General features: G+C 52.2%; 1 protein-coding gene across 3 annotated transcripts in view; it reads right to left on the bottom strand.

Moving 5' to 3' along the window:
- Positions 1-806: 806 nt before the first annotated feature.
- Positions 807-27,287, bottom strand: part of NSMCE2 (NSE2 SUMO ligase component of SMC5/6 complex) — a 683,358-nt gene continuing 656,877 nt past the window's right edge. For all 3 annotated transcript variants that reach the window (XM_085604965.1, XM_085604964.1, XM_085604962.1), the window contains exon 8: positions 807-1,153. In XM_085604965.1, coding sequence (XP_085461091.1) covers positions 1,039-1,153 — 115 coding nt within the window. In that variant the 3' untranslated portion in view covers positions 807-1,038. The remainder of the gene's footprint in view (positions 1,154-27,287) is intronic.

Here is a 27,287-nt window from a genome sequence, read left to right on the forward strand (position 1 = left end):
GTTGCCCCAAACCCTTCTGATTCTACTAGGAATGCTGTCCGTCTCTCTTTTCATTTTGCTGCCACTTGGGACTTCGAGTATTTTTGATTTCGCACTTCTCTTTAAATCTCCATTTTGCAGAGAGCCTTTATGGCAGTTATTCGGTACAGTAAAAAAATCCTTACATTTATTCCGCTGGACTATAACTCATTTGAGTGAGCCCTTAACTTAATTGATTGCACTACTGATATTTTGACGTATTGGGATGTGCACTGCCTCAGGGACACATTGCCTGTTGAAAATTAGGTTTAACATCAACTCTGATTCATCAATCCGTGGGTGTTTTGCTAAGGTGAATATTTGGTTTGCAAGAATTGCGGGGGGGGGGGGGGGCTGCACTGAGACACACACAGCAAGCAATTGTTTTACTCTAGACGTTGTATGTCAATTGATTCTTAACCAAGTGACTTGGCCTCATTTTCTGCTACTTTATTTGTTCACAACAGAACCCTTTCATTTATCACTTTTAGTTTTATAATTTCTGCGTCTTATTCAGGTTTGCCTATATTTGCTTTGTTGTTCCCTGATGTCGTATCGCTGTGAAGCTCTTTCACGCTGTCCCTTTACCTATAAATTAACGTTGCATTTTTATAATTTTTACTAGCTACAGTTATAAAACACACTGACACATACATGTAATTAACATCAGCTACAATGTCACAATCTGCAACTTATTCTCTAAAAATAATTTCAGAAAAAAGTTTTGTGAGTTAACTGAGAATTGCACCATCATTTTTTCCTTCTAGGTATTAAAAAAACACACAACAGTTGTTCACAACTATTTATTAGAAATCATTTTTAAACAGCTCCTGAAAGAGTTTTCATTTCTCAGTGTAATTTATTCTTACACAACACATATTGAGGATAAAAGTATCAAATAACATCAACTTCAGTTGTAAATAATGTCACTGGCTACACAACTTGCTTAATCGCCAGCAGCTGGCATACAAGCCGAAAAGCACATGACCAGTTGAAGAAGCTCTCTCCATCTGACTCCAGTCAATGCTGCCTCCCCTTCTGTCTGTGCTGATTTTCAATTGCTCTCTTCAATGCTGTATCCAGCACCAGGTCGGATTCTTTCATGTCTGAGTTATCACAACCAACTGTAGGGCATCTGTAAAACAAAATGTGGATGCATTAAATGTGCTTTCTTGTGCATATTTTTCACTGATTGTTATTTTTCACTGATTGTGAAGTTTCATTCTGGCTACATGCTGAATGTAGTCATCCCACTACTGCTGCGGTTTAGTGAAAGTACATCTATTCTCCAAGAAGGAAAACATCAAGACCAGGAACAGCACGATACGGATCAGGAGAAGCACAGCAACAGAAAACTTTAGTATCCAGTGAACCCTTTTCAAATGTGTTGGACAGGCCACACAGAGGGCTGGCTCCCCCCCCGCACGACAGGGCCCGAGCTCCGGGCCACCCGGCATACCCCCGTGACAAGCCCCTGTACTCCGTCTCCCGACGGACCCTCTGCCCTCGGACCCCTACTCATCACGGGGTCCAGCCCCACCGGCTTCCCCGGCCAGGTCAAGCCGCCATCTTGGGCCCTGCACCACGCGGCCGCGTGGCCTCACCTCGACCCTAACCCCGGGCCTGGCCGGCCCCGACATCCCGGCACCACCATCCACCCAGGAGGTGAGCGGACCACTTGGCAGGTCAATGGGAGAACGAAGCGTCAAGAGCTCTTCCCCCGCCAGGTGCCGATCGCCTCCAGCAGCCCCCAGGCGCTGGCTCCACCCCCTGCTGGGTGTCTGGACACCTTCATCCCGGACCCTCCGACCTCCAAGTGCGAGGGTCCGGACATCAAAGGGCACCAGCCCTATAACTAAGACAGCTCCGGAGCAGGAAGGCAGTTGTATCCTGGAGTCGAGAGACACCGAGTGAACTCAACCCTGACGGTCTACTGGCGCTGCCGTAGTCCGCTCTTGTGAACCATCGCCCTGCCTGCTGGCGCTGCCGCGGCCTTCTGCTACCTTCATCTTCCTGGGACCTGCTGGCGCTGCCGCGGCCCGTTGTATCGACCATCCTCACCGGGACCTGCTGGCGCTGCCGCGGACCGTCATCTTCCTGGGACCTGCTGGCGCTGCCGCGGCCCGTTGTAACGACCATCCTCACCGGGACCTGCTGGCGCTGCCGCGGACCGTACATCTTCCGGGGACCTGCTGGCGCTGCCGCGGCCCGTTGTATCCACCATCCTTACCGGGACCTGCTGGCGCTGCCGCGGACCGTACCACCTAAACACCAAGCTCGAGGATTGTGAGCTCATCATCATCTCATCCGAACTACCTGATTGGTAAATAGACTGACCCGCTACCCCCTTCCCTACCTTACGAGACTCTAATCGAGGGGACCCCGGCGTCCAGACCTCCTTGTACCATTCCACCGTATCATAACTAAGTACCTATAAAGAACACTGAACCTTATCCGTGTGTGTTTCCTGTCTGTGGGGGGGAAGTTACTTGTCTGTACGATCGCTGGAGACGGCTCTCCCCGGAGACCTCTCCCCCTGACCCCGGCCGGCCCTCCCGGTCCGTCTACCTTTTCTAACATTGGTGGCCAGCGGCGCGATCCGAATCAACGCGTAAACGTACAGAGAGTAGCTCACCCCACGACAAAAACACGATGTCGACCAAAGATAGCAGCTCCACCGAGAAATTCCAAATGGAGAAGTTAGAAGAATACAACCACCGCGAACTGAGACAATTTTGCATAGAACTTGGCATTGCTACCACCGGCCTGAGTACCAAGGATGATCTAAAGCGCGCTCTGGAGTCATGGACAGAAACGGGGGTCACAGGACCCTCCGACCAAAGCAGCGTCACCCCAGACCAAGCCAGCACCACACCAGAGGGGAACGCCACGGCTCCCGAGGAGCGGGGAACGGGCCTTCCGCAAGAGGAGATCCGAGAAAGAGACAGAGTCAGATTACACGAGTTGGAGATGGCACGACTCAAGATGGATGGGGAACTCAAGTTAGCTGAACAGAAACTTAACCTCGAGCATATGCGGCTTCGAGAGGAACGAGAAGAGAAGCAGAGACAGAGAGAGCTGGAAGAGAAAAAAATAACGCTCGAGCACGAGCGCCGACTGGCGGAAATAGAACTGCGCAAACAGAATAAGGAACTAGGGGTGCCTGAGCGACCACACACCCCGGGGCCAAGTGAGAAAAAAGTTCACATCCCCAAGGATGTTGTCCGCGAATATGTCCGAGAAGACGACATACAACAGTGGTTTAAAGCCTATGAGATCGCAATGACCTCCCACCGAATCGACCGGAGTGATTGGGGAGCCGGACTTTGGGGGAGATTTATCAACGAGGGTCGCGATGCCCTGCTGCAGCTCCCCGATCACCAAATGTCGTCCTACGACCACATGAAGGCTGCCCTCCTCACCCGCTACGGCCTCACGCCCGAGATGTACCGCCAGAGGTTCAGAGATTGCACCAGGATCCCAGGTACAACGTGGGTAGAATACGTGAACTATTTCAGCCGGGCATTCGAAGGGTGGATCAAGGGAAGTCAGGTCACCACTTACGAACAACTCTTCAACCTTATGGTATGGGAGCACCTGTCAAACAACTGTTTCGTCGAGCTCCGGCAGCACCTACTCGACAGTAAACTGACCGACCCCCGGCAGCTCGCCGCCGAAGCTGACCGGTGGGAAAGCACCCGAGTGGGCCGGAGAGGGCCCCACGACCAGAACAGAGGCAACCAAGGCCAGCACCGTCCTCGGGGAGGAGGAGGGGGCCAGGGGCGAGGGAGAGACGCCTTACCAACAACACCCGTGGCCAGCACCCCGCCTCCGGCCGGCCGGGGCAACCCCCCGTTGCGGCCTGGGTACCGAGCCAACGTCACGTGCCACCGGTGCCAGCGACTAGGCCACTACGCCAATGACCCGAACTGCCCGCTAAATCAAACGCCCAAGCCCCGCCAGGTGGCGGCCGCGGCCCTAGGGGAAGAGCAATCCTCGGAGGGACCCGAAGAGTACGAGCCGGCCCAGCAAGGGTGGGAACCGGCCGCCATGGTCCTGGCATGCCTAGGGGGAAGAGACATGGTTCCGCGGGCTCCCCTACCCGCCAACACCAGAAAATACGGTCAGTGGGTGACCATTAATGGACAGAGAGCCGAGGCCTTGCGTGACACCGGCGCCAGCGTGACGGCCGTCCGCTGTCATCTGGTGAAGCCCGAGCAGATCCTGCCGAACATTCTCTGCCCCGTCCGCTCGGCAGATAACTCTGAGAGTATGTGTAAGATGGCCTGCGTCCCGTTTCAATGGGGAGGGGTCTCCGGCCTACTGAAGGTGACGGTCCGGGACGATGCCCCCGTGGACTGCCTCCTGGGGAATGACCTCGAGAGTTCCCCGTGGGCCACCGTCGAGAAAAGAGAGCACCTGGGGATGCTGGGCCTCCCGGACTGGGCCTGCATAACCACCCGATCCATGGCCGCCCGGGCCACCCCCCGATCAGAAGAAACCGAATGGCCGGCACCGCCGCCCCCGGTTGCCCCCGTCGAGGACAACAGCGAGGCCGACCTCCCGGACCCGACTATCGAAGCAGATGCACCACCCCAGGACCTTCCGGATCTGGCTCAGTGGCGTCAAGAGGGGGGGCCCACCCAAGAACAATTCCGCCAGGAACAAAAGACCTGTCCCTCCCTCGAGGGACTCCGCCAACAAGCCGATACCCAAAACGCAGGGGACACCACCGGAACCCACTGGGTCTACTGGGACAACGACCTGCTCTACAGCGAGCAAAGAATCGCCGAGCTGGGGGCCGGTCGAGTTCTGGTGGTACCGCTCCGCTTCCGAGACTTTCTGCTCAACCTGGCCCACGATGTCCCCCTGGCTGGACACCTGGGCCAGGACAAAACATACAGTCGCCTGGTGACCCACTTTTTCTGGCCGAAAATGAGGAATGACGTCCTGAACCACTGCCGATCTTGCCCCACGTGCCAAGCCAGCGGGAAGAGTGGTCGGAAGCTGAAGGCCCCTCTGCAACCCTTCCCGGTGGTCACCACCCCGTTCGAGAGGGTGGGGATAGACATTGTGGGGCCTCTGGACCCCCGCACGGCACAAGGACACAGGTTCATCTTGGTACTAGTGGACCATGCCACCCGCTACCCCGAGGCGGTGCCCCTACGGACAGTGACAGCTCCGGTGGTTGGCCGGGCCCTGATGGGGATCTTCTCCAGGGTAGGTTTCCCCCGAGAAGTTGTCAGCGACCGAGGTACGAATTTCATATCTAAATACATGAAGTCCCTCTGGCAACAATGCGGGGTCACCTACAGATTCACGACCCCCTATCACCCCCAAGGGAACGGACTAGTAGAGCGTTTTAACCGCACTCTCAAGGGGATGATTGGGGGATTGGAAGAGCCTCTCCGTCGCCAGTGGGATGTGCTGCTCCCGTGCCTCCTCTTCGCCTACCGAGAAGTCCCCCAGAAGTCCCTCGGCTTTAGCCCCTTCGAACTCTTGTACTGGCACCCTGTGCGAGGGCCCCTCAGCCTAGTCAAGGAAGGTTGGGAGATGGCCCCCTTAACGACCCCGCCCGACGTCTTCAAATACATCCTGGCCCTACGAAACCAGACCCGGCGCTTCAGGGAGATGGCCAAGGCGAACCTCGAGGCCAGTCAGGAGGACATGAAAAGGTGGTATGATCACAATGCCTCCTCCGTTGAGTTCGAGCCTGGGCAGCAAGTATGGGTGATGTCCCCCACCGAACCATGTGCCCTACAAGACAAGTGGACGGGGCCCTTCAAAGTGGTCGAGCGTAAAAGCCCCGTCACTTACCTCATCGACATGGGGTCCACCCGGAACCCCCTGCGGGTCCTCCACACCAACCGGCTCAAACCACACTTTGTGCGCTCCGAACTAAGCCTCCTGATGGCGACCGACAGTGGTACAGAAGAAGACTCCGAGCCCCTCCCGGATCTCTTAAGGACTCAGGAGAAGGACGGCTCCGTGGATGGGGTCCGGCTCTCCGACGCCCTCACTGCGGAGCAACGCCAGGACTGCCGGGACCTCCTGCTGCAGTTCGCTGCCCTGTTCTCACTCACCCCCGGGGTCACCCCTTGGTGTTTGCACGACGTAGACACTGGGGACAGTCCCCCTGTCCGGCACCGGGCCTACCGCGTACCAGATCTACCAGATCGGGTACGGTCCTGCATACAGGAGGAAGTGGCCAAGATGCTCACGATGGGGGTCATCGAGCCCTCGGACAGTCCCTGGGCCAGTCCGGTTGTATTAGTTCCCAAGGCCGCTGCCCCCGGCACCGCCCCTGAACTGAGATTCTGCGTCGACTACCGGGGCTTGAACGCTGTCACCCGGACCGACGCTCATCCCATCCCCCGAGCAGACGAGCTGATCGACCGGCTGGGGGCCGCCCGCTACCTTAGTATCTTCGACCTGACGGCGGGCTACTGGCAGATCGGCCTCACACCCAGGGCCCAGGAACGGTCGGCCTTCTCCACCCCCGATGGCCACTATCAATTTAAGGTCATGCCCTTTGGCATGAAGAATGCCCCCGCCACCTTCCAACGGCTTGTGAACCAGGTCTTGGCAGGACTCGAAGAATTCAGCGCTGCCTACCTGGACGATATCGCTGTATACAGCCGCCACTGGTCCGACCACCTCCGTCACCTCCAAGAGGTCCTCCGAGCCCTCCAGCGAGCCGGCCTCACCATTAAAGCCGGCAAGTGCCAAATTGGCCAAGGGTCTGTGACCTACCTTGGGCACCAAGTGGGAAGCGGGCTGGTGGCCCCACTACAACTTAAGATTGCTGCCATCCAGTCCTGGCAGCCCCCCGTCACCCAGACCGAGGTCCGAGCCTTCTTGGGGCTCACCGGCTACTACCGGCGGTTCGTGAAGGACTACGGCAGCATCGTGGGGCCCCTCACGGGACTCACATCCAAGAATCAACCGAAGCGGGTCCACTGGACTCCTGATTGTCAAGCGGCCTTCGAGGACCTGAAGGCCGCCCTGTGCACCGCCCCGGTGCTCCAGGCCCCCGATTACAGTCGGGAATTTGTAGTACAGACCGACGCCTCCGACCACGGCATCGGGGCCGTCCTCTCTCAGCTGAACCCCGAAGGTCATGACCAGCCGGTGGCCTTCATCAGTCGACGTCTCCTGGCCCGAGAACAGCGTTGGAGCACAATCGAGAGGGAGGCATTTGCAGTAGTGTGGGCCCTCAAAAAGCTCCGACCCTATCTCTTCGGTACCCACTTCCGGGTACAAACCGACCATCGACCCCTGCAATGGCTGATGCAGATGCGGGGGGAGAACCCAAAACTCTTGCGCTGGTCCATTTCCCTGCAGGGAATGGACTTCACTGTGGAGCACCGGCCAGGCCAAGACCACGCCAACGCGGACGGCCTGTCCCGCTTTTTCCGCCTCGACGAAGAGAGTCCCCAAGGAGATGGGTGACTCTCCCCGCCTTCAGCTGGGGGGGACGCATGTTGGACAGGCCACACAGAGGGCTGGCTCCCCCCCCGCAAGACAGGGCCCGAGCTCCGGCCCACCCGGCATACCCCCGTGACAAGCCCCTGTACTCCGTCTCCCGACGGACCCTCTGCCCTCGGACCCCTACTCATCACGGGGTCCAGCCCCACCGGCTTCCCCGGCCAGGTCAAGCCGCCATCTTGGGCCCTGCACCACGCGGCCGCGTGGCCTCACCTCGACCCTAACCCCGGGCCTGGCCGGCCCCGACATCCCGGCACCACCATCCACCCAGGAGGTGAGCGGACCACTTGGCAGGTCAATGGGAGAACGAAGCGTCAAGAGCTCTTCCCCCGCCAGGTGCCGATCGCCTCCAGCAGCCCCCAGGCGCTGGCTCCACCCCCTGCTGGGTGTCTGGACACCTTCATCCCGGACCCTCCGACCTCCAAGTGCGAGGGTCCGGACATCAAAGGGCACCAGCCCTATAACTAAGACAGCTCCGGAGCAGGAAGGCAGTTGTATCCTGGAGTCGAGAGACACCGAGTGAACTCAACCCTGACGGTCTACTGGCGCTGCCGTAGTCCGCTCTTGTGAACCATCGCCCTGCCTGCTGGCGCTGCCGCGGCCTTCTGCTACCTTCATCTTCCTGGGACCTGCTGGCGCTGCCGCGGCCCGTTGTATCGACCATCCTCACCGGGACCTGCTGGCGCTGCCGCGGACCGTCATCTTCCTGGGACCTGCTGGCGCTGCCGCGGCCCGTTGTAACGACCATCCTCACCGGGACCTGCTGGCGCTGCCGCGGACCGTACATCTTCCGGGGACCTGCTGGCGCTGCCGCGGCCCGTTGTATCCACCATCCTTACCGGGACCTGCTGGCGCTGCCGCGGACCGTACCACCTAAACACCAAGCTCGAGGATTGTGAGCTCATCATCATCTCATCCGAACTACCTGATTGGTAAATAGACTGACCCGCTACCCCCTTCCCTACCTTACGAGACTCTAATCGAGGGGACCCCGGCGTCCAGACCTCCTTGTACCATTCCACCGTATCATAACTAAGTACCTATAAAGAACACTGAACCTTATCCGTGTGTGTTTCCTGTCTGTGGGGGGGAAGTTACTTGTCTGTACGATCGCTGGAGACGGCTCTCCCCGGAGACCTCTCCCCCTGACCCCGGCCGGCCCTCCCGGTCCGTCTACCTTTTCTAACAAAATGCTTTGACCCAACTCTGCAAAACATCCACTGCCACCTTGAACTGCATCCACGGGCACTACTACACGCTCCTGATCATCAGGTATAGAGTCATCAACCAGGGGCATCCCGGACAGGGACTCTGCCCTGAAATTGTTACACTTTGAAAATACTTGACAGTACTATTGTATTCGTGTAATTTAGACAAAAGCCTATCTACCCTCAATGAGGCATTACACAAACCATTACCACTGAGAAGAGCAACTAGTGGATTGTGGTCTGTGTGGATGTCAAAAGAGGATCTGCAAATATAGGTTTTTAATTTTTGAACTGCGCACACACAAGCTAATACATCTCTATGTATAATTCACTTCTAGATTCTTTAGAGTCCTTGAAGCATAAGCAATACTGTGCTCTTTCTTTTTGACCCACTGTCCTAAAACTGCCCTTAAACCCCAAAAGGCAGAATTAACACTAATGATACATTTTGTCATAAATGAAATGAAAACCAAGAGCTTCAATCAGTGTTTTTTAAACTTTCATAAAAGTCTCATTGGCTTGTGAAGACCAATTAAATTGTGAACCTTTTTTGAGTAACAGTGGAAAAGGTTATGTTATTACAGCATAACCTGGAAAAAAGGGTCAAGTGTGGTGTTCAAACTATGCTTTGACATCATCCGACCGTGACATCATATGTGTTCTGAGTCTAGAGGAGGCCAGGTGATAAGACATGAAAAGGAGCAGTTGTCTGTGACGCTGCAGAGCATGAACTGGCCCCAGACTAGAAGAACGCATGTGGAGGACAAGGATATTGAGGTCTACTCACCTGTAGTACTTTTCAGGAACTTGTGGAAAATGACACAACAGCACTACGGCACGTACTAGGGATAGTTTTTCAGGCAATGTACACATAATGTGTGTTTCACCATGAATTTTGTCTTGTTTTTGTAAGTTGCTAGCCGGTATCACTTGCCTGCCAGCATTAATCAACAAGCATTTGCAATTCAACCGGTCTCACCTTTGGGACCTTATATGTATTTAGCTATGTAGCACATTAGCCTGGGTGCTGAAACATCTACTGTTCTTTAACATGGACCAAACTGCGTGACACACCAGGTATAGGAACACATGGAGAGAAATATTGCATTTCAGCGGGGCATGGTATAGTCCAAAGCTCTGTTTTTAATATTAAAAGCAGTGTCTTCGGTGGTCAAACCACTGAAAATACAAGATTTGAAAAAAATATTATTGTCTAAGGGTGCTCGTGGAAGACAATTTCTATGGACTGGAATCTCGGGAATGCTACAGTGATTTTAGTATTTTTACTGACCTCTGCAGGTCGTTTTCTATCAAGAAAGTTCAATAGATGCAGTTGCCAGAATTTTTTTTTAAAAGAAAGTCCCTCAGCAGAAAGAAATTCTGGTATTTTACTGACCTCTGCTGGTCGTTTTCTATCAAGACAGTTAAATAGAGGCAGTTGAACAGAAAAAAATAGTCCCTAAGAGGAAGCAGACAAGTCCTAGGGCTGATCTCCAGAGTCCACAAAGTACCTACACATATAAGTATATACTAAAGTATATATACTAAAGTATATACTAAATATATACAAAAGGCCTCGAATGCTCGACCTAAAAAGGAAGAAGAACTCAACACGCAGCCAGCATTCTGTCCTGCATTGTACTGCATTAGGGCGCGTCAATTGGAGCCACCGCATTCTGTGTTGTGTTGAAGGATGTCTGTGCGCATCTGTGGGATAGTGCCCTATAATCACACAGGTTAAGAAGGTCACGCTGCGCAACCTCACAAAATGAAGGCAGTGCCATTTTGAATTGGGAAAGCAGGCCATTTTGTGATATGTGTTGCCACTGTGTATGAAAGATTTGCTGTATTAAGGCACCCTGAAGGACTTAACGATATTAATACTATTGCTTCTGTGAATATACACGTTTGGAGTATTAAGGCTTTCTGAAGGATTTTACACTGCTCATTCTTCTTGCAACTTTGTGCACAGTGGGTAATTTTCAATTTCTGCTTATATTACGTGTACGTTATTAATCGCCAGGAGCAGACATTGCAGTTTTGCACTATTCGAGAACAATGTGTGCCACTCAAAATTGGAATTTGACTCCATCTCAACGTTCATGGTTTCAGATGTGGAACCAATAATAAAGTTAGAAGAATGGAAAGATTTACTTTTGAATTTTATATCTACTACTGAGGATGATCATATAATGCACACAAAAAAGAAAAACATCCTACTTTATTGCCCGGGGCCTGGAGGATTAAAGATTTTAATATAAAATGGGAAAAATATAGATAACCTAGTGTTGGCAATGTATTTATTCACATTTTGGAAGATTTGGATGCATCCTTCACCCCTAGAGCTTGTGTAGTTATTCACTGTCATACATTTTTTCAAAGGAAGGCAGTGAGATCGGGGGGCCCCAGCAGTACACTGCATCAATCAATCAAGTAGTATTTGTATAGTGCAGCTTATCACCCCAGTGGGTATCCAGGCGCTGTGCTGCAGGTATCAGTTGAAGAGCCAGGTCTTGAGCCCCTTCTTGAGGTGGGTCAGCGAGGGTCATGTGTGGAGGGGGTGGGTGTTCCAGGCTTTGGCAGCGAGGTGGGAGAAGGAGCTGCCTTCAGAACAGCTCTGGCAGATGCGTGGTGTCTGGGCGAAGTGTGCAGAATAGACTTTTCTAGTGGACTGGTGGAAGATCAGGCGGTGGTTCAAGCAATCAGGTCCTTGGTAGTGGAGGGCTTTGTAGGCATGAGTGAGTAGCTAGAACTGGCACAGGAACTTCCTATCTCAGCGCGGTCCCTAAAAAGTGATACAGCATCTCCAGCGACTATAGCCAAGCAACAAAGGCAAAGAGTGAAAGGAGCTACCTCAGAGCAGGGGTTGTAGGCTTACGCCCTTTACAAGGTTGAGCTTAAGGTTTGCTAAAGTGGCTCAACCAGGCTTGGGTGTAGATTGCACCATGAGAGAGCTCCTCCTGCCACTCGCATTTGCCCTTGACTCCTTCGCTTTGTGGGTGCTACTCATCTACAGAGCCCCACTCCCATCAATATTCCTCAAAGCCCACTAAGAACTCTCCTAGGCTTACTGATGCCATGATGCCATGACTCCTCCTCAGCCTCAACCTCTAATTAATAGCTTATACTAATAAACCCCTCCCAGGCACTCCACTCCCACTGCCCTCTTCCCAAGGTCGCCTTTCACAACTACTGCAACACTACAACTCCATTGCAAGCTTGTGCCCCTCTCCTGCCTAGACCAGGCAATGCAATCTACTCAAGGGAGAAGCGTGGTCGGGCATCCTGACTGGGAAAGTGGCTCACCATACACAGTAACCTACCCTCATCACACTACAATCTTTAGAAAAGTGTGCCTACAATGCCCAGATCAACCACCACTACATGCTCGTGTCCCCTTCTTAAACGCTGCTAGGCAATCAGATTATAGGAGTGGTGAGGCGGCATGGACTGCAAAGCTTGGCCAGGGCCAAGGTTTAAGCCCTGAGCTTTAGCCCCAAGCTGCACACTCACAAACTCCACCCGCAGTCGAAATGCGGATGACAACTTGCGCACTGTGGTCAGGCTCTGCGCCAACTATCTGTCCCAGTGACGCTTACTTTACACCACTAACAGCTGGCAGGCCATAAGCAATGCCTTGGATCCTGCAGGTAAGAGAATACTGACCCTGTAGCTCGCCTATTTGTCTAGTGTGCACAACAACGCTTAAAAGCTTCTCTGAAGCGGCAATCTAAATAAATATCGCCATAGGAACCTCCACTACACAATTAGGACATGAAGTGCCATAACAGTCCAATTACAAGCCCATCAAAGCCCACACAAGTAAGGCAAAAGGACAAGCTGTAAAGGGACGGGAGAAAACCAGAGCATCACCTGGCACTACACTAGACAGTGGTCAGGCTCCAGTAATAGGAGCCCCCCTCCAGGACCAGGTTCATAAACAGGACAGCTGCACTCCAGTAGTGTACAGGACGGACATCAGAGGGTACCTAGTGCTGCTTTCTAAGGATGACCCAAGCATGCCAACTCAGGAAATCCTAGGCACAGAGCCCACTGCCTGCAGATGGAAAAGTGAAGAGCCTTCTGAGGTATCCCACAGCCAACTAATTGGCAGAGCATTACCGCTCAGTTCGAAGATTGTAAAAGTGGGGAAAAAGATGACAATTGCAGCCAATGCACCAAAAGGTTTTTTGAAAAGAGTGGCTCAGGGCATCACAAATGATAAAGCTAAGTCTCAGCCACAATCCACCCAGATATCTCCAGTGGCTTCACCCCCTGCTCGACTAACAGGAAAGATAAACCAAAGTGACATGAAAGATGTAGCAGAGGTAATAGATGATCAAGATAATCAATCTACAACCAATCAATTCATGGCTAGCTGGCCCTTACAAGATGGAGAAAGGGCTGAAGATCTGGCCTAGGTGGGAGGTATGTCCCCTCCAGAAGCCCCGCCGGTATCGCAGCCTTTTATGAAGACTTTACAGGAGGGTGCTGACATAGAGCTACAAGGTGAGCAAGAAGAAAGATGTTCATTGTCCGGTTGGGGCTCGAGCTTCTCTAGCTCATGCTTCATCCACCAATAAGGGACAGATTCAAATCCATAGCCAGATCAGAAGGATGAGTGTCCAGCCATGCCTCAACAAGTGGAAGACTTATCATGCATTAATAAAACACTAAACAGCATGGCCAACAAAGCACTGCTGCATGCTGATAAAACACATGTGCAAATCTCTATCTTTCAGATGGTCGCCACTCTAATAACAAGAATTGCCTGAACAACTTCAAAGTTAGAGCTCCAAAATCAACACAACTGGAACTAAAGCAACATCCCTGCACCTGTGGCCCAATATCAGGAAAGTTAGTAACCCTGCCTGAATTGATGAGCTCCTTGATTGAGGATCAGAAAAGGGAAACCAGGGGCCCAGCTGTCAAACATGCTGACACCTAGGCAAAGTCATCAAGACCAAGCAACCCCTTGCCCCTAGAGAGTGGTCTAGCCTCAGCGGCAGACCCAAACCTGGGGTTTGTCTGCCTGGAAATCAAGGGGGTAACAAACAGACGAGTAGGTCTTGACTATACAAACCAACCACTCAATCTGGCCACTGCAGACAGGGCTCACCATCAGCAACAGTGGGGCCCTGAGCAAGAACAAAAGTTCATTACTATGGGAAACAACCTCCCAAGCAATGGTTCCAATGCACCGGCCCCATGGGAACCCCTTTGTCGAGTAAGAACAAGAAAATATTGAAAAACAGAATAAGTGCAATAAAAGTAGAAGCTCAAAACTCCTGTATTAACTACTGTATGACAACCAGGAGTCTAAGGGAACAGTGGACTCACTCATAACAGAATCTAACAGGATCCCCAATTGCAGTCATAAAGCCTTTGCTAGCGGCAATGCGGAAATCACTATAATAGATGCTGCAAATCAAGATCTCAATGCAGAATTAAGGCCATGCCCACAAACGGATGGCGCCCCCTGCAGTATGTGCAACTTTATTTATTAAGCTACTCTGCATGGACTCGAACAACGGCAATCCCACAAGAACCAGGAGAAGCATCTGAAACACAGGCAAAATTTGGAGCAAGGGAGAACAATATAAGGCCTCAGCATCACAAAAGGGAACATTGACAACCTTATGGCTCCAGTGCCATGATGTAGCCCTTCAATGGCACCAGCCCAGAACTTTAAGAGGCAAAGCAGTACGGGAGGGAATTGCAGAAAGGGTGATTCTAGGTTGAACCATAGCCTGGAAGTCATAAAGTGCAAGGTGCAATGCAATGTCCGGATCTCCGATAATGATTTTGAACTTAAAACTGTACTATAGCCCGAGTACGCTCCAAGAGGAAAGTGGGACGTTCTCAACAGAGGAAACATCATGAAACTCTGAGCAAATATACCCGGTTTATAAGAGCTGCTCCGGGCCGATATTGACAGAGAGGCCTTCCTTCCCCAGGGACTGGAGAGACAAACAAGCCCACTGAATTTACCTTCGCCAGCTCTGTGCCAGTGATTGCGTTGAGAAGGAACAAAATGCAGCTAGAAAAATTGGGAGTAACAGTAATAATCCTCTCAGTGTCTAAATATCCTGACTTCCTCATTGGGAAAGATGCAACCGCTAGCAGAACATAAGGCCAAGGACTGGAAGGTAACAATAAAGCAAGAAATATCATCGGCCTTGTCTTAAGGGGAACTAAAAATGGAACCTGATCTCCACCAATTGCAGAGGGGAGCTAATAATAACAGCAAACAAAAAACGGGACAGCCAACATTGCGCAGCACGGGAGACAAAACCTATGGACTGGGCATGGCTACCGAATGTTCTTAATTTCCGACCCTAGCACATGGCCTGCTGACAACGCTAATCATGCAACAAGACCTTGCCTGAAAATTAGCTCATGAAATATAAGAGGGCTTATTGATTCTGAAATTAATAAGGCGGCCATCCATGAGTTGAAGAAATGTGACATCATCACTCTGCAGGAAACCTGGGAATTCACTGTTTATGAAGCTACAATGTCACAGGTAGGGTGCCATGCATCTGGCAGTGTGTCGATTATGAGAAAAACGAACTGGCGACAACTCTGATGGTGCTCTGCTCAGGAAACAGCAACTACATCTTTCTCAAGGTATCATTGGCTAATTCAAGTAGAGCAAGGCTCACCCTTATCTTAGGGAGCACCTACCTCCACCCCACTAAACCAAGGAGAAAGGCTACCATGGCCTCGCTGCTCCCAATTCTGAAGGACCTAGCAGCTTTGTACTCAGAGGATATGGGGGCCTTGATGAGAGACTTAAATGCAAACCTAATGTGCGCAGACCTGTACAGCACATTCATGGATCTTGATGAACAAACCTGGGCCATACCACTGATTGAGAAGCAGTTCCAAAGGTGCAATAACCAAGGCAATGCTTTCTATACCTTCTTGAATCAGTTAAGCCTGTGTGTATTAAATGGTAGATTCACGTCAGATTAACCGAGAGCTACATGCACACGTCCTGCTTCAGGACGGCTACTCTCGATTATATCTGGGTGTCTCAGGCTCATTTCCAATGTATAAGTAAATCTGAAGTTACTCCGACCTTGGCCAGTGATCACGCAATCCTCACATGCAAGGCTCAGGCCCTACGACCTATCTGCCCAAAAGCAGGACTCATCGTCATACAAGAAGACCTTGAGCCCATTAACAAAATAAAGTGGTCTGTGGAAAATCTTGACTGACAAGGAACAATTGTGGCCCAAATTGTAGACATGACCTTGAAAACAAACTATGAAAATACCAATTCAAACCTGGCTGTCTACTTAAAGGAAGCATCTTGGAAACCTAGGAAGGCACGTAAGAGGTGTAACCTCTGGGCATATTAAAACTGCAGCATAGGGGCGTGGCCAAGATGGCGGGGTAGGAGGACGCGGCCTCAGCGAGCTCCCCCGACCCAGGCCCCAGAACACACTTGCCGCTACTGGTCTCCCCCCGTCGTTGATGGCCGGCGACGGAGGGGGTGGTGAAGAGCCTGCGGACCCTGCCGGGGGGAAAATCGGTGCATCAGCAGGCATTGCCGGCGGCCGGGGACGCTGAGTCGCGACCTTCGGAGGACGCGACCCGACCGGAAGTGCAGTTGGGTCCGCCCGGAGCACCTACTCGAGTCCGCGGCGTGGAGCGGAGGCCGTCGGCGCGGCCGGAAGAGGAGCTGCGGGCTGTGGCGCAGAGCGCGAGGGACGGAGGTGGAGAGACGTTGGAGCCCTGTTGCGGCGGACGGCCGTTTACCGGCCGGGTGCGGGATCGGAGCGGCTTCACGGACTTTGAGGGCCCTGCCTGGACCGGCCAGAAGCGCGAGGCCGACCCGCCGGAGCAGCCAAGTTGGAGGTGAGGAGTGCCTGGCGGTGCCTCTCAGGCCCAGTGGGGCCCCGGATGCCAGCGGCGGACCGTGGAGGCTGTGGGGAACTGTTTGCCCCCATGTGAGGACAGAACCTGGGCCCGCCCGGGGAGTTACTGGTGTGGCAGTGCTCGGAGGACTGAGGCTGCGATCGGGCATTTGGTGGTACGTTCAGCTGGCCTCGTGCGGCAGTAGAGTTGGCGGGCGCTGCCGCCCGAAGAACGCGAAGAGGTGGTGAGCGGGGGCGGCCTCCGCCAAAGGAGCGAGCGGCCTACCTGGCCAGCTAGAGCGGTCTCGGGCCAGGTGGCTCGGCGGTGCGGTGGGCTCTGCTGCCGCTGGTGTGGATTGTGAGCCTTCCCTCGGCGCCCAGGATGGCCGGCAGCAAGGGGAACAGAAAGGGGGACCGCACCCTACCGGAACTGTTGAGCAGGAGCACTGCACGGCCGGATCGTGGACAGCTCTCCCCGGGTGCGGCTGGCAGCTCGCAGGGGACGAGCGGAGGGGAGCCGCCAGTTACCAGGTCATTCCTGGAGTCGCTTTTCAGCTCCTTGCGGGAGGACTTCCAGACCCTCAAGCAGGAAGTGGCGGGAGAGGTGCGAGAGGTCCGGAGAGAGGTTGATGGCTTGGGTGAGAGGGTCTCGTCGGTGGAGGAAGCGGGCCATGCCCGGGATGGGGAACTCACACAGCTCCAGCAGGAAGTGATCAGGCTCCGGGACCAGCAGATTGACCTGCAGGCGCATGTGGAGGACCTCGAGAACCGTTCCCGGAGGAACAACGTCAGGGTCCGGGGCGTGCCGCTCGGAGACGAGGGAGAGGACGTGGCCGCCTACTTGCAGGACTTGTTCCGGGAGGTCCTGGGAGAGCCGACAGACTTTTCCATCAGGATCGATAGGGCTCATAGAGTGGGCCCGCGGCGCGGGGCATCGGCGCCCCCCCCGACCTTCTGGCCTACCTACCCGACTACCCCCTGAAGGAGAGGATCCTGCGGGTGGCTCGCACTAGGCCCTCTCCGGAGTTCAGAGCCCACAGGGTGGCCCTCTTCCAGGATCTTTCTGTGGTCACCCTGCAGAAGCGCAAGTCCTTTAAAATTGTGACTGACTTCCTGAGGGAACATGGTGTTCAATACTCGTGGGGCCACCCTTTTCGCATTATCTTCCGCTGGAACGGAATACTGCATCAGCTGCGCTCCCTTCAGGAAACCTGCACCGTCCTGGGCATCACGGCAACTGATGACGATGCCCCCACTCCGCGTCGACGCCGGATTACCAGGGATGGCTGGCGGTCGGTCCCCGGTCGCAGATCTTCGTCCACTTCGGTGAGACCGGACTCGCCCACTATCCGGGCTGAAATGGACAATGCGGTGCGTGAGGTCGCTAGAGAAACGGCGGCGGAAGAGGTCGCTCTGACTGCCTAGGACTTCTCCGGGGGGAGACCGACATTGCTTCTTTCGCAGGTTTGGGGGCCTGGGGGGGTGGGGGGGTGGCATTGTGGCTGGACGTCCACTTTCGAGACTTTTCCCTAGACTTGCCGTTGGGCTGGCCTTGGACAATGGTTTCCCTGCCTTCCTTTTCGGGGGGACGGGGACGGGGTTTTGGGTTTGACAGGGGTGGGTTAGGGGTGTTGGGGAACTGGGGGGGGTCGTGGGAGTTGGGTGTGGGGGTAGGGGTTGTCCAGTGCGTTGTGCAGGGATTTGCTGCTTTGCTTGCGCTTCCCCACATTGTTTTGTTTTGTGCTTCAGGGGAGATGTATGGGGAGGCGGAAGGTCGGGGTGACGGGAGGGTGGGGAGAGACCTGGTCGTATTGGGGTTGGTGATTGGTACTAGGATGCGCGCCGCGGAGGGGAGAGGCGCTGCCTCCTGCTTTTGGGAGCCTAGCTTGCGATTTGAGTGGGGGGGGTTCGGCCCTTCCACTGTGGTCACCATGCAGGACACATGCGCCTTCCTACGTAGTTCTTACTATGTCTCCACATACTTTTAAGATTGTGACTTTGAATGTTAGGGGTCTGAACAACCCAGTTAAGCGGCGAGCGGTGCTTTCCTTGTTAGAAAACACCCGGGCGGACATTTGCCTTCTGCAGGAAACCCATCTCTTGCCACAGGATACCCATAGGCTGCGCTCCTGTAAATTTCCGACGCAGTTCTTTTCTTCCGGTAATGCGAAGACGGCCGGGGTAGCGATATTAGTGGCTCGACACTTCGGAGGGGAACACATCCACAAATTTGCAGAAATAAAAGGGAGGATGCTGGCGCACAGGTTTCGGGTGGGGGGCATCACATTCACAATAGGTTCCCTTTATAGTCCCAATGATAAACAGGAGCGGTTCTTGCAGTCCGCGGTGGAGGAGATTTCGGCCTCGCCGAATAGGCATGTTATCCTCGGGGGGAGATCTTAATATGGTCTTTGACTCGGTGATCGACAGATCGGTGCAGCGCTCCCCGCAAGTCGGGGAATTCTCCGCGGGTTGTAAGGCTCGGCTTGCGGAGGTGGACCTTCGGGACCTCTGGCGCCAGAAACACCCCGTCGCCAGGGATTACTCCTACTATTCCCACGCGCACAAGACCTATGCGCGGCTTGATCATTTACTGGTCACCTCACCGACGCAGGCCCTGGTGTCCACGGTGGACATGTGAGTTATCTCCTTGTCGGATCATGCCCCTGTTGAGGCCTCTTTTTGCTTGCCGTCGTCTGCCACCCCGGCGAGGGTCTGGCGCCTCCGGGATACCCTACTGCATAGGAAAACGGTGACGGATCGTATTGAGCGGGTGCTTAGGGAATATTTGGCACATAATGATAACACGGACACCACTAGAGCCACCCAATGGGCGGCGCTGAAGGCGGTACTCCGGGGGGAGTTCCTCTCCATTTCCGCGGCCGAAAATAGGGAGCGCACGATCAAGAGGGATGAGCTTACCGATAGAGTCCGGGAGCTGGAGTTGATTCACCGTAGAACTGGGGCTCCGAGGATTTGGCGGCAGCTTAAGGAAGCGAGGAAACTTCTTGCCGCCCTGGATGTAGACCGAGCGGAGTATGCGGCCCTCCGATTGCGCCATGCTTTCTATACTGGGGGGACCGTTGTGGCAAGCTTCTGGCCAACAGACTCCGGGACACCCGGCAGAGCCAGTTGGTGAGGGAACTCTCTGATCCCGCGGGCGGGGTGGTTACGGATGATGCCTGCATCTCGGCCGCGTTCCGAGGGTTCTATGGAACCCTTTACGCGGGGGATCCGCCGGATGTTCCAGCTATGACCTCCTATCTGGACTCAGTCACTCTGCCCTCTCTAGACCCGGGGCAGGCTGACCACCTGAACAGGGCCATTAGCATAGAGGAAGTAGTGACAGCCATTGCTAGACTTAAGCACGGCAAAGCGCCAGGTCCGGATGGTTACTCCCCCCTCTTCTATAAGACATTCTGCGGGTCGTTAGCGCCCATCCTCGCCCGCCTCTTCAACTCTTTTGCGGAACCTGGAGCCATCTCGCCTGACCTCCTGAGGGCATCCGTCACGGTCATCCCCAAACCGGGGAAAGATCCGACACGCTGTGGCTCATATCGGCCGATATCTCTCCTGAATGTCGACCTGAAACTCTATACTGGAATTCTGGCACGCCGCCTGGCGTTACATCTGCCCGACCTGGTCGACCCGGATCAGGCGGGGTTCGTTCCGGGGCGGCAGACGGTGGATAATACGAAACGAGTGGTCCACCTGCTGGAAAAGGCTTCCCGGGTTCCGGGTGAGAGGATGATGCTCGCGGTTGAAGCAGAAAAGGCGTTTGATCGGGTGCACTGGCCCTTTCTGGAACAAGTGCTGGTGAAGGGCATCGGGGAACGGTTCCGTACTATGATTCGTAATTGCTATAGAGGGCCTTCGGCGGTGGTCAGGGTTAACGGACACACTTCGGCAGCTTTTCCCATCGAGAGAGGCACTAGGCAGGGCTGCCCGCTCTCGCCCTTGCTGTTTGCCCTCTACATGGAGCCGTTCGCTCAGCGGGTGCGGACGAGGCCGGCGGTGGTGGGGATACGGATGGGAGGCTTTACCCATGCGGTTAGCCTCTATGCGGATGACGTCATCTTTACGCTGGATACTCCCCGGACATCGCTGCCAGCCTTTATGGAAGAGCTGGCAGCGTTCGGCGCGGTTTCGGGCTTCAAAGCAAATATGGAGAAGTCGGTGGCTTTAGACATTTCCCTGGCACCTGATACTAAGGCATATTTGCGGAACAGGTTCCCGTTACTTTGGTCCTCGGAGGCAATACCATATTTAGGGATTCTGATTGCTCCAACGTTGTCAGCTATGGTTTCGGCCAACTATCGGGCCCTGGGTGCCAAGATCAAAAGTGAGCTCAGCCGCTGGAATCGCGGGGTTCTAGCCTGGTTGGGCAGGATAGCTGCCGTCAAGATGACGATCTTGCCGCAAGTACTCTACTTGTTCAGGGCTCTGCCGCTGCCGCCGCCTAAAGGGTGGATACAGCAATTGCAGTCGGACGTGGCCCGGTTCGTCTGGCGGGGGAAAAAGCCTCGGTTACGTAGGTCCCTCTCCCTTTTGTCTACCGACGCTGGAGGCCTAGGAATTCCTGACTTTCGTAAATACTTCCAGGCGACGCAATTGCGGTACCTGGTCGAATGGTGTAAGTGGGAGTCGGATAAGCATTGGCTCTTTCAGGACCAGGCGGTGGCGGGTCAGCCCCTGCAGGAGATACCGTTTCTGCACCGGTCCCACCGACCTAGGAACCTCTACGCCTCTTTCATTACTAGAGGGCCACTGCGGGTCTGGGATGTGACCTACCTTAGATATGGCCTCACCACATTTCCCTCGCCACTCTCGCCGATAGTGGATAATCCGGCCTTTGCTCCTGGGATGGAGAAGGGAGCCTTCACGCATTGGCGGCAGGCGGGATGTAGAGCATTATGTCACCTGTATGGCCCCGAGGGTGTTATCCCGTTCACACAATTTCGGCTGGACTTCTCGCTCCCCGAGACGGAGAGGTACCGCTATGTGCAGGTTCGGCATTGGGCCCTTCAGCCACAGGTGAGGGAGGTAGCGGATAGGAGGCTCTTACCGTGTGAGAGATGGCTGCTGTCCCGTACATCGGACTCAAAACTAATCTCGGATCTGTACAAGTTTTTGCAAATGCCTCCTACACATTTCTATAATCCGGGGAGGGTGAGATGGGAACGGGAGCTTGGGAGGACACTGAGCCCCAAGGACTGGGAACACATTTCTTTTAGGGCGCGTCACTCAGCTTATCACATGGGCCTCACTGATACTTTTACTAAAGTGTCCACTTACTGGTATTATACGCCTGAGCGGATCCACGAGTTTGACCATAGCAAGACAGACGCATGCTGGCGAGGGTGCGGACTCCGGGGTACACTCACGCACATTCTCTGGGACTGTCCCCTGCTACTGGGCTACTGGAAAGAAGTGCTGGACGAAATTGATTCTCACTTCGGCATAGAGCTCCCGCGCTTCCCAGCCTACACTTTGCTAGGACTCCCAAACGACCTAATGTATCCCCTCAAGTCCAGAAGGGGCAGGCAGATCGCCATTGCACTTGGATCTGCAGTGCAGAATATCTTGATATACTGGCGTACAGACACGGTACCCACGATAACAGGGTGGCTCCACCGGCTGTGGCATGTGCTGGGGATGGAGAAACTGTCTTTGGTGGTGGCTGGAGATGTAACGCAATTTAATGAACTATGGCAACCATTCCACTCGTTGCTGGTCACAGAGTTTAGGGAGCTCACTTGTCCGAGGTACCTTCGCCTCCTGAGGCTTACGAGCCCGCTAGCGCCGGCTCTGTGAGGGGGACGGATCCTTCCTTCCCCGTTTCCAACAGCTTGGGGAGAGGGGCGGTCTGTTAGTAGCGCACTGGACGAGGGATGGGGTGGGTAGGGGGGGGGGGAGTTGGGGGACGTTGGGGCATTTGAGGGGTGGGGGTTGTTTGTATTGATATGTTGTGTCATGCCAGACTCTTGCTTCCTTTCAATGGCTGATCTCATGTTGCTGTATAGGAGTTTGGATGTGACGTGCTTAAATGAATAAAATACTTTAAACATAAAACTGCAGCATATGGCAAAGGTCAACTAGCAGGCCTAAGATGAAGCTTAAATAAAGTCTTGAAAAAGCTTAGCCGGGACAGGGGGACGAATAAATGGCTGTGAACCCAGGATGCCACGATACGGCTAAAGTACAGGAAAGCCCTCCACGCTCAAAGAACAGAACAGAGACCCAGAGATGGTCGGAAGCGCATGAGATTATAAAATTTAAGGATCTGAGAAAATTCTGGCTATGGATTGATAAATGCTCCAACTTAAAACACCAGGCATCTGCTGCCAACATCGCTCCAGATCTTACATTAAAGGCCTATATGTAGACCATCTGGCCAACTGCAGCAAGGATGGTGAAAAATAATCCAACAGGTCAACAGCATCACTACCTACGGCCCCCTCACACATGTCATCAATAAGTCCTAGCCAAGTGGTGACAGCCATTAAGTCACTGCGCTCCGGAGGTGCCCCAGGCCCAAGTGGCATCTGGCTGCAGTATACAAAAGGGCACCGACCAAATGGGCCTCAGTAATGGTGCCCCTATTCCAGGAATTTCTATTGGGGTAACTATTCCAGAATCATGGAGGGGCTCACTTTTGGTCCCAGTCCATATGAAAGGCTCCAAATCCTGCCCTGGGAACTATCACCTGATTACGCTTCTCGACACAGAAGGGAAAGGCTCTGCCAGCATTTAAAACCGGGTGCACCAAGTTTGGGCAAAGGATAATAGGTTGATTTGACAGGGTGACTCAAGATCAAGACTGGCTAAAACTGAATACTTGGGGCATTCCCCAAAATTAATTGAAAACCACCACTGCCCTATATTCTGAAACCTGGGTGAAAATGAGGGTCAGCGCTAGATGGACCACCATGGCCAAAATCTGGACAAATTAAGGCCTTAAGCAAGACTACATACTAGTGCATCTATTGTTCATCCTGTACTTGGCTGACTTGCTGGATCATCTTGCGCCGGTGAGAGCGTTTCCCCCCAAAATGGAGGGCCTCAAAATTAAATTTCTCCAGTATGCAGATGATATGGTCTTTCTTAACCAAACACCGATTTGCCTCCAGAGGCTCTTTAATGTGCTTCGCAGCTACCGTGGGACCAATAACTTGAATATAAAAGCAACAAAAATGAAGGTAATGATAACTGCCCATAAATTGAAAAAAAGGGGGCCATGGTTCATTGAGGGGAAAGCAATTGGAGTGGTTGATGCGTATAAGTATTTGGGGGTATGGCTGGACCACAGGGGCCACCTGGTACCACATATACATGCCCAACAGGGGACAACAAATTCCCTTGAATGGGCCTTCAGCAAAAAATCTCTGATGAATCCAGATGTATTCCCCCCCCCTCCTAAAGGTAATGGGATGCAAATTCATCCCTATCATCGCCTTTGGGGCAATGACATTCAGAGACAAAATAGCCAATTGGCTGGACAGGGCTCAGTCCTCCTGTTACCTAAGGGTATTCTCGCTCCCAAATTGTACATCTCATGCCCAAATTCAACAAGAGTTGCAGCACTGGATATTAAAGGGCAACTTTGTATCTTACAGCCTTAAAGCCAAGCAGGTGAAGCACACAAAGTTAAAAAGATATATTTTGGGAAGCAATCTGGAGACAAACTGAATAAGTATCTAAATCACGCCTTGAGGACTCTGGAAGCAAGCAATATGTGGGCAAGTGGCCTGCCAGTGCCCTTGGTGGCCAAATTGCTTATCAAGCAAGTGAGGTTCATATCAACAGTCCATGACGTACAAGCCGTGAAGAAATTGGCACACGGAGGGTAGGCCTTAACACGATACGAGTCAAGGGTACCTCCATCCAATCTCCCTGACCCTTAGTTTGAGCATGAAAAGACAGCTGATGGGCTAGCAATTTGGATGAATCCCTCTAAAATGCTATTGGTATGGACAAAGGAATCTGGTTGACTCCGACAGACAATGTCGCTACTGTGCAAAAGGAGAGGAATCACTGATACATGTTCTCAGCATCTGTGATAAGCTTTTCTCATTAAAGACATTTTGCCATCAACCTGTATTGTGCATTTTAAATGTCAGGACCTGTTGAGGCACCCTAGCAGCCTGTTTGAGAGGTGATTCAGTGCAGCTAGCCGCTCGATTTGTGAAATTTAGGAAGTTGGTAGCTGCCCTGTCGGCCACTCCCCCAGGGACTTGAACCACTTCCATGCGGTTAAAATTTGACGAGCAATCATTCTGCATAAAATACTCTCCTAGCGCCCAGTGTGGGGCACTGGATAAAAGGTAATCCTGCGGTGATCAAAGGCAGACTATATTGCTCTTATAAAAACCTTCACCCGCAGCAGTTCCACTTGAAATGAAAAAATAGCACCTGAAATCACTTTATTGGCATGCATTTTATACAACCCAGAACAGTGGGTTGGCCACCCAACCATATGGCTTCTCCGTGGGCTTCCCTTAGTCGTACACTTACACTATGACTTCCCGCCAGGGTTAGGAAAGTTTTTTTAAACAAATCCCACCCTAATTTAGATTGAGAATGAGCTGCCGAAGAAGGTCAATAGTGGAGCTCCTCAGACTGTGGTGGAAAGGGCTCTCCATTTCTTAGAATCTTTTTAGAATGCTTATTTGAATCAACCATTTTTCTATTCATGCCGTTTATAACTACTCTTTCCATTGCTTATTTTACTATGCATTGTTTTCCGTGCAGTGGGGACTTTGATTGTAATGATTTTAATCAATCTCACAATAAAGACCTTATCTATTTTGTCTGACGAAGTATTCAGATGGAAAAATAATGATGGGGAAAAAAGGGGTAAAAGAAAAAGTGAAGTGTGTTACTGTAGATGGTAAGTTAGCAGAGTCTGGTGACAGTAATTAAGATGGTTGTGTTCTTTGTGTTGACTACTTAGAAGTGGTGGTTGGGGTGGTGAACTCTAAAAAAAACACACACAAAAAAAAAAAACCTGTATGTAAATTTAAATTTGTGGGTAAAAAGATGGATATTGTAGCAGATTCTAGCTCTCCGTACAGTATTGTTAATGAAAAAGTCTGGAGTGATAAAATTGTTAAGGAGTTGAGTGAGGAATTGAAAGCACCAGATATTGCACCAGAGTTTTACAGGGGATCCTATTGACTTAGTAGGGTTTAGGGGACTGTTTGAATTCAAAGAACAGAAATTGTATGTGACAGCTACAGGACGTTCAGTTTTGGAGTGGATGGATATAGGAGCATTAGGGATAATACTGGATCCCAATAGCCCTGAGCCGGTTCTAATAGTAAATGATGGAGCCAGCATAGATGTTCAAATGAATAAGGAATTTCCGTTAGTCTTTTCTGAGAAAATTGGTGAGTGAAAGGGTTTTCATATGAAGGATGACTGTGTTACATGCATGCATAAAATAAAAAAACATTCCATCAAAGAGTAAGTTGAGGCAGAATTGAGGAAATTAAGAGATACAGGTTTAATAAAACCAGTTGGGTTGTCAGAATGGATTTCACCCCTAGTAGTTGCAAGACGCATGAATGGTAAAGTGTGCATGTGTTTGGATTTGACGTCTGGGCATACCCTGCTAACTTACGGCAAACAAACCAAACACAAGGAGATGATAGACGGAGCGCTGAAACTTTTCAGACACTCACCCCCAGTCACAGATCTGGGTTGAATCCATCATTGTTCTTTAGCTCACTTCGCCACCCCAATTCAGACACAGCCATATGCAAATCAGTCTTGACCCTGTGCCTTATGGGAATAGTCCAGCTCGAACTGCCAATGCATGTCTTCCCTGGACCGGAAACAAGCATCCTGAGACTGGTTTCGGGATAACAGCCCTCATCAGCCAGGCTAGCTTGAATCCAGTGGCAAAGTGAGCAAGGGACCCACGTCTGGGCACACCCTGCCAATTTAGGGCGAACAAAGCAGTGTAGAATGTCAGAAAGCATTTGATGACATTAAAGAGAATATTTGTAATGCTTCGTCATTGAAAGGTTAGGATCCTAATTTGCATGTTATTGTGACTGCTGATGCAAGCATCATAAAATAAAAAAAACATTCCTTTCCATCAGAGAAGAAGTTGAGGCAGAATTGAGGAAATTAGGAGATACAGGTGTAATCAAACCAGTTGAATCATCAGAATGTATTTCACCCCTAGTAGTTGCAAGACGCATGAATGGTAAAGTGCGTATGTGTGTGGATTTGAAGAAATCCAACAAGAATGTTTTTTTTGGATCAATTTCCAATGCTGCAAAGTCAGAAAATTTTAGCTTTGACTACAGGGATCAAATTGTTTTCAACTACAGATTTAACAGCAGCATATCATTAGGTACATCTGCACAAGAAAAGCAGGCAGTTAACTGCATTTGTAAGAGCTTTTTCCCAGTTCCTGAGGGTTCCTTTTGGGCTGGTGTCAGCCGCTGCTGTATTTTAGCATCTCATGTTAATTTTATTTAAAGATCTCAAGAATGTCATCTTCTTTCAAGATGACATTTTGGTCATGGAACAAACAAAGGAGCAGCATGACGACACCTTGCGGAAAGTGTTACACAGTTTGCAGGAACATGGTTCAACCACAGAAATGAAAAAGTGGAAATTTGCTCAAAATAGTTTGACTTATACCGGACAAGAGGTATAAAACCTGAGGAATAGCGGAGTATCAGCATAAAAATAC

This window comes from Triturus cristatus, chromosome 5_1 (genome assembly GCF_964204655.1).
Source record: "Triturus cristatus chromosome 5_1, aTriCri1.1, whole genome shotgun sequence".
Classification (NCBI taxonomy): Eukaryota; Metazoa; Chordata; class Amphibia; order Caudata; family Salamandridae; genus Triturus; species Triturus cristatus.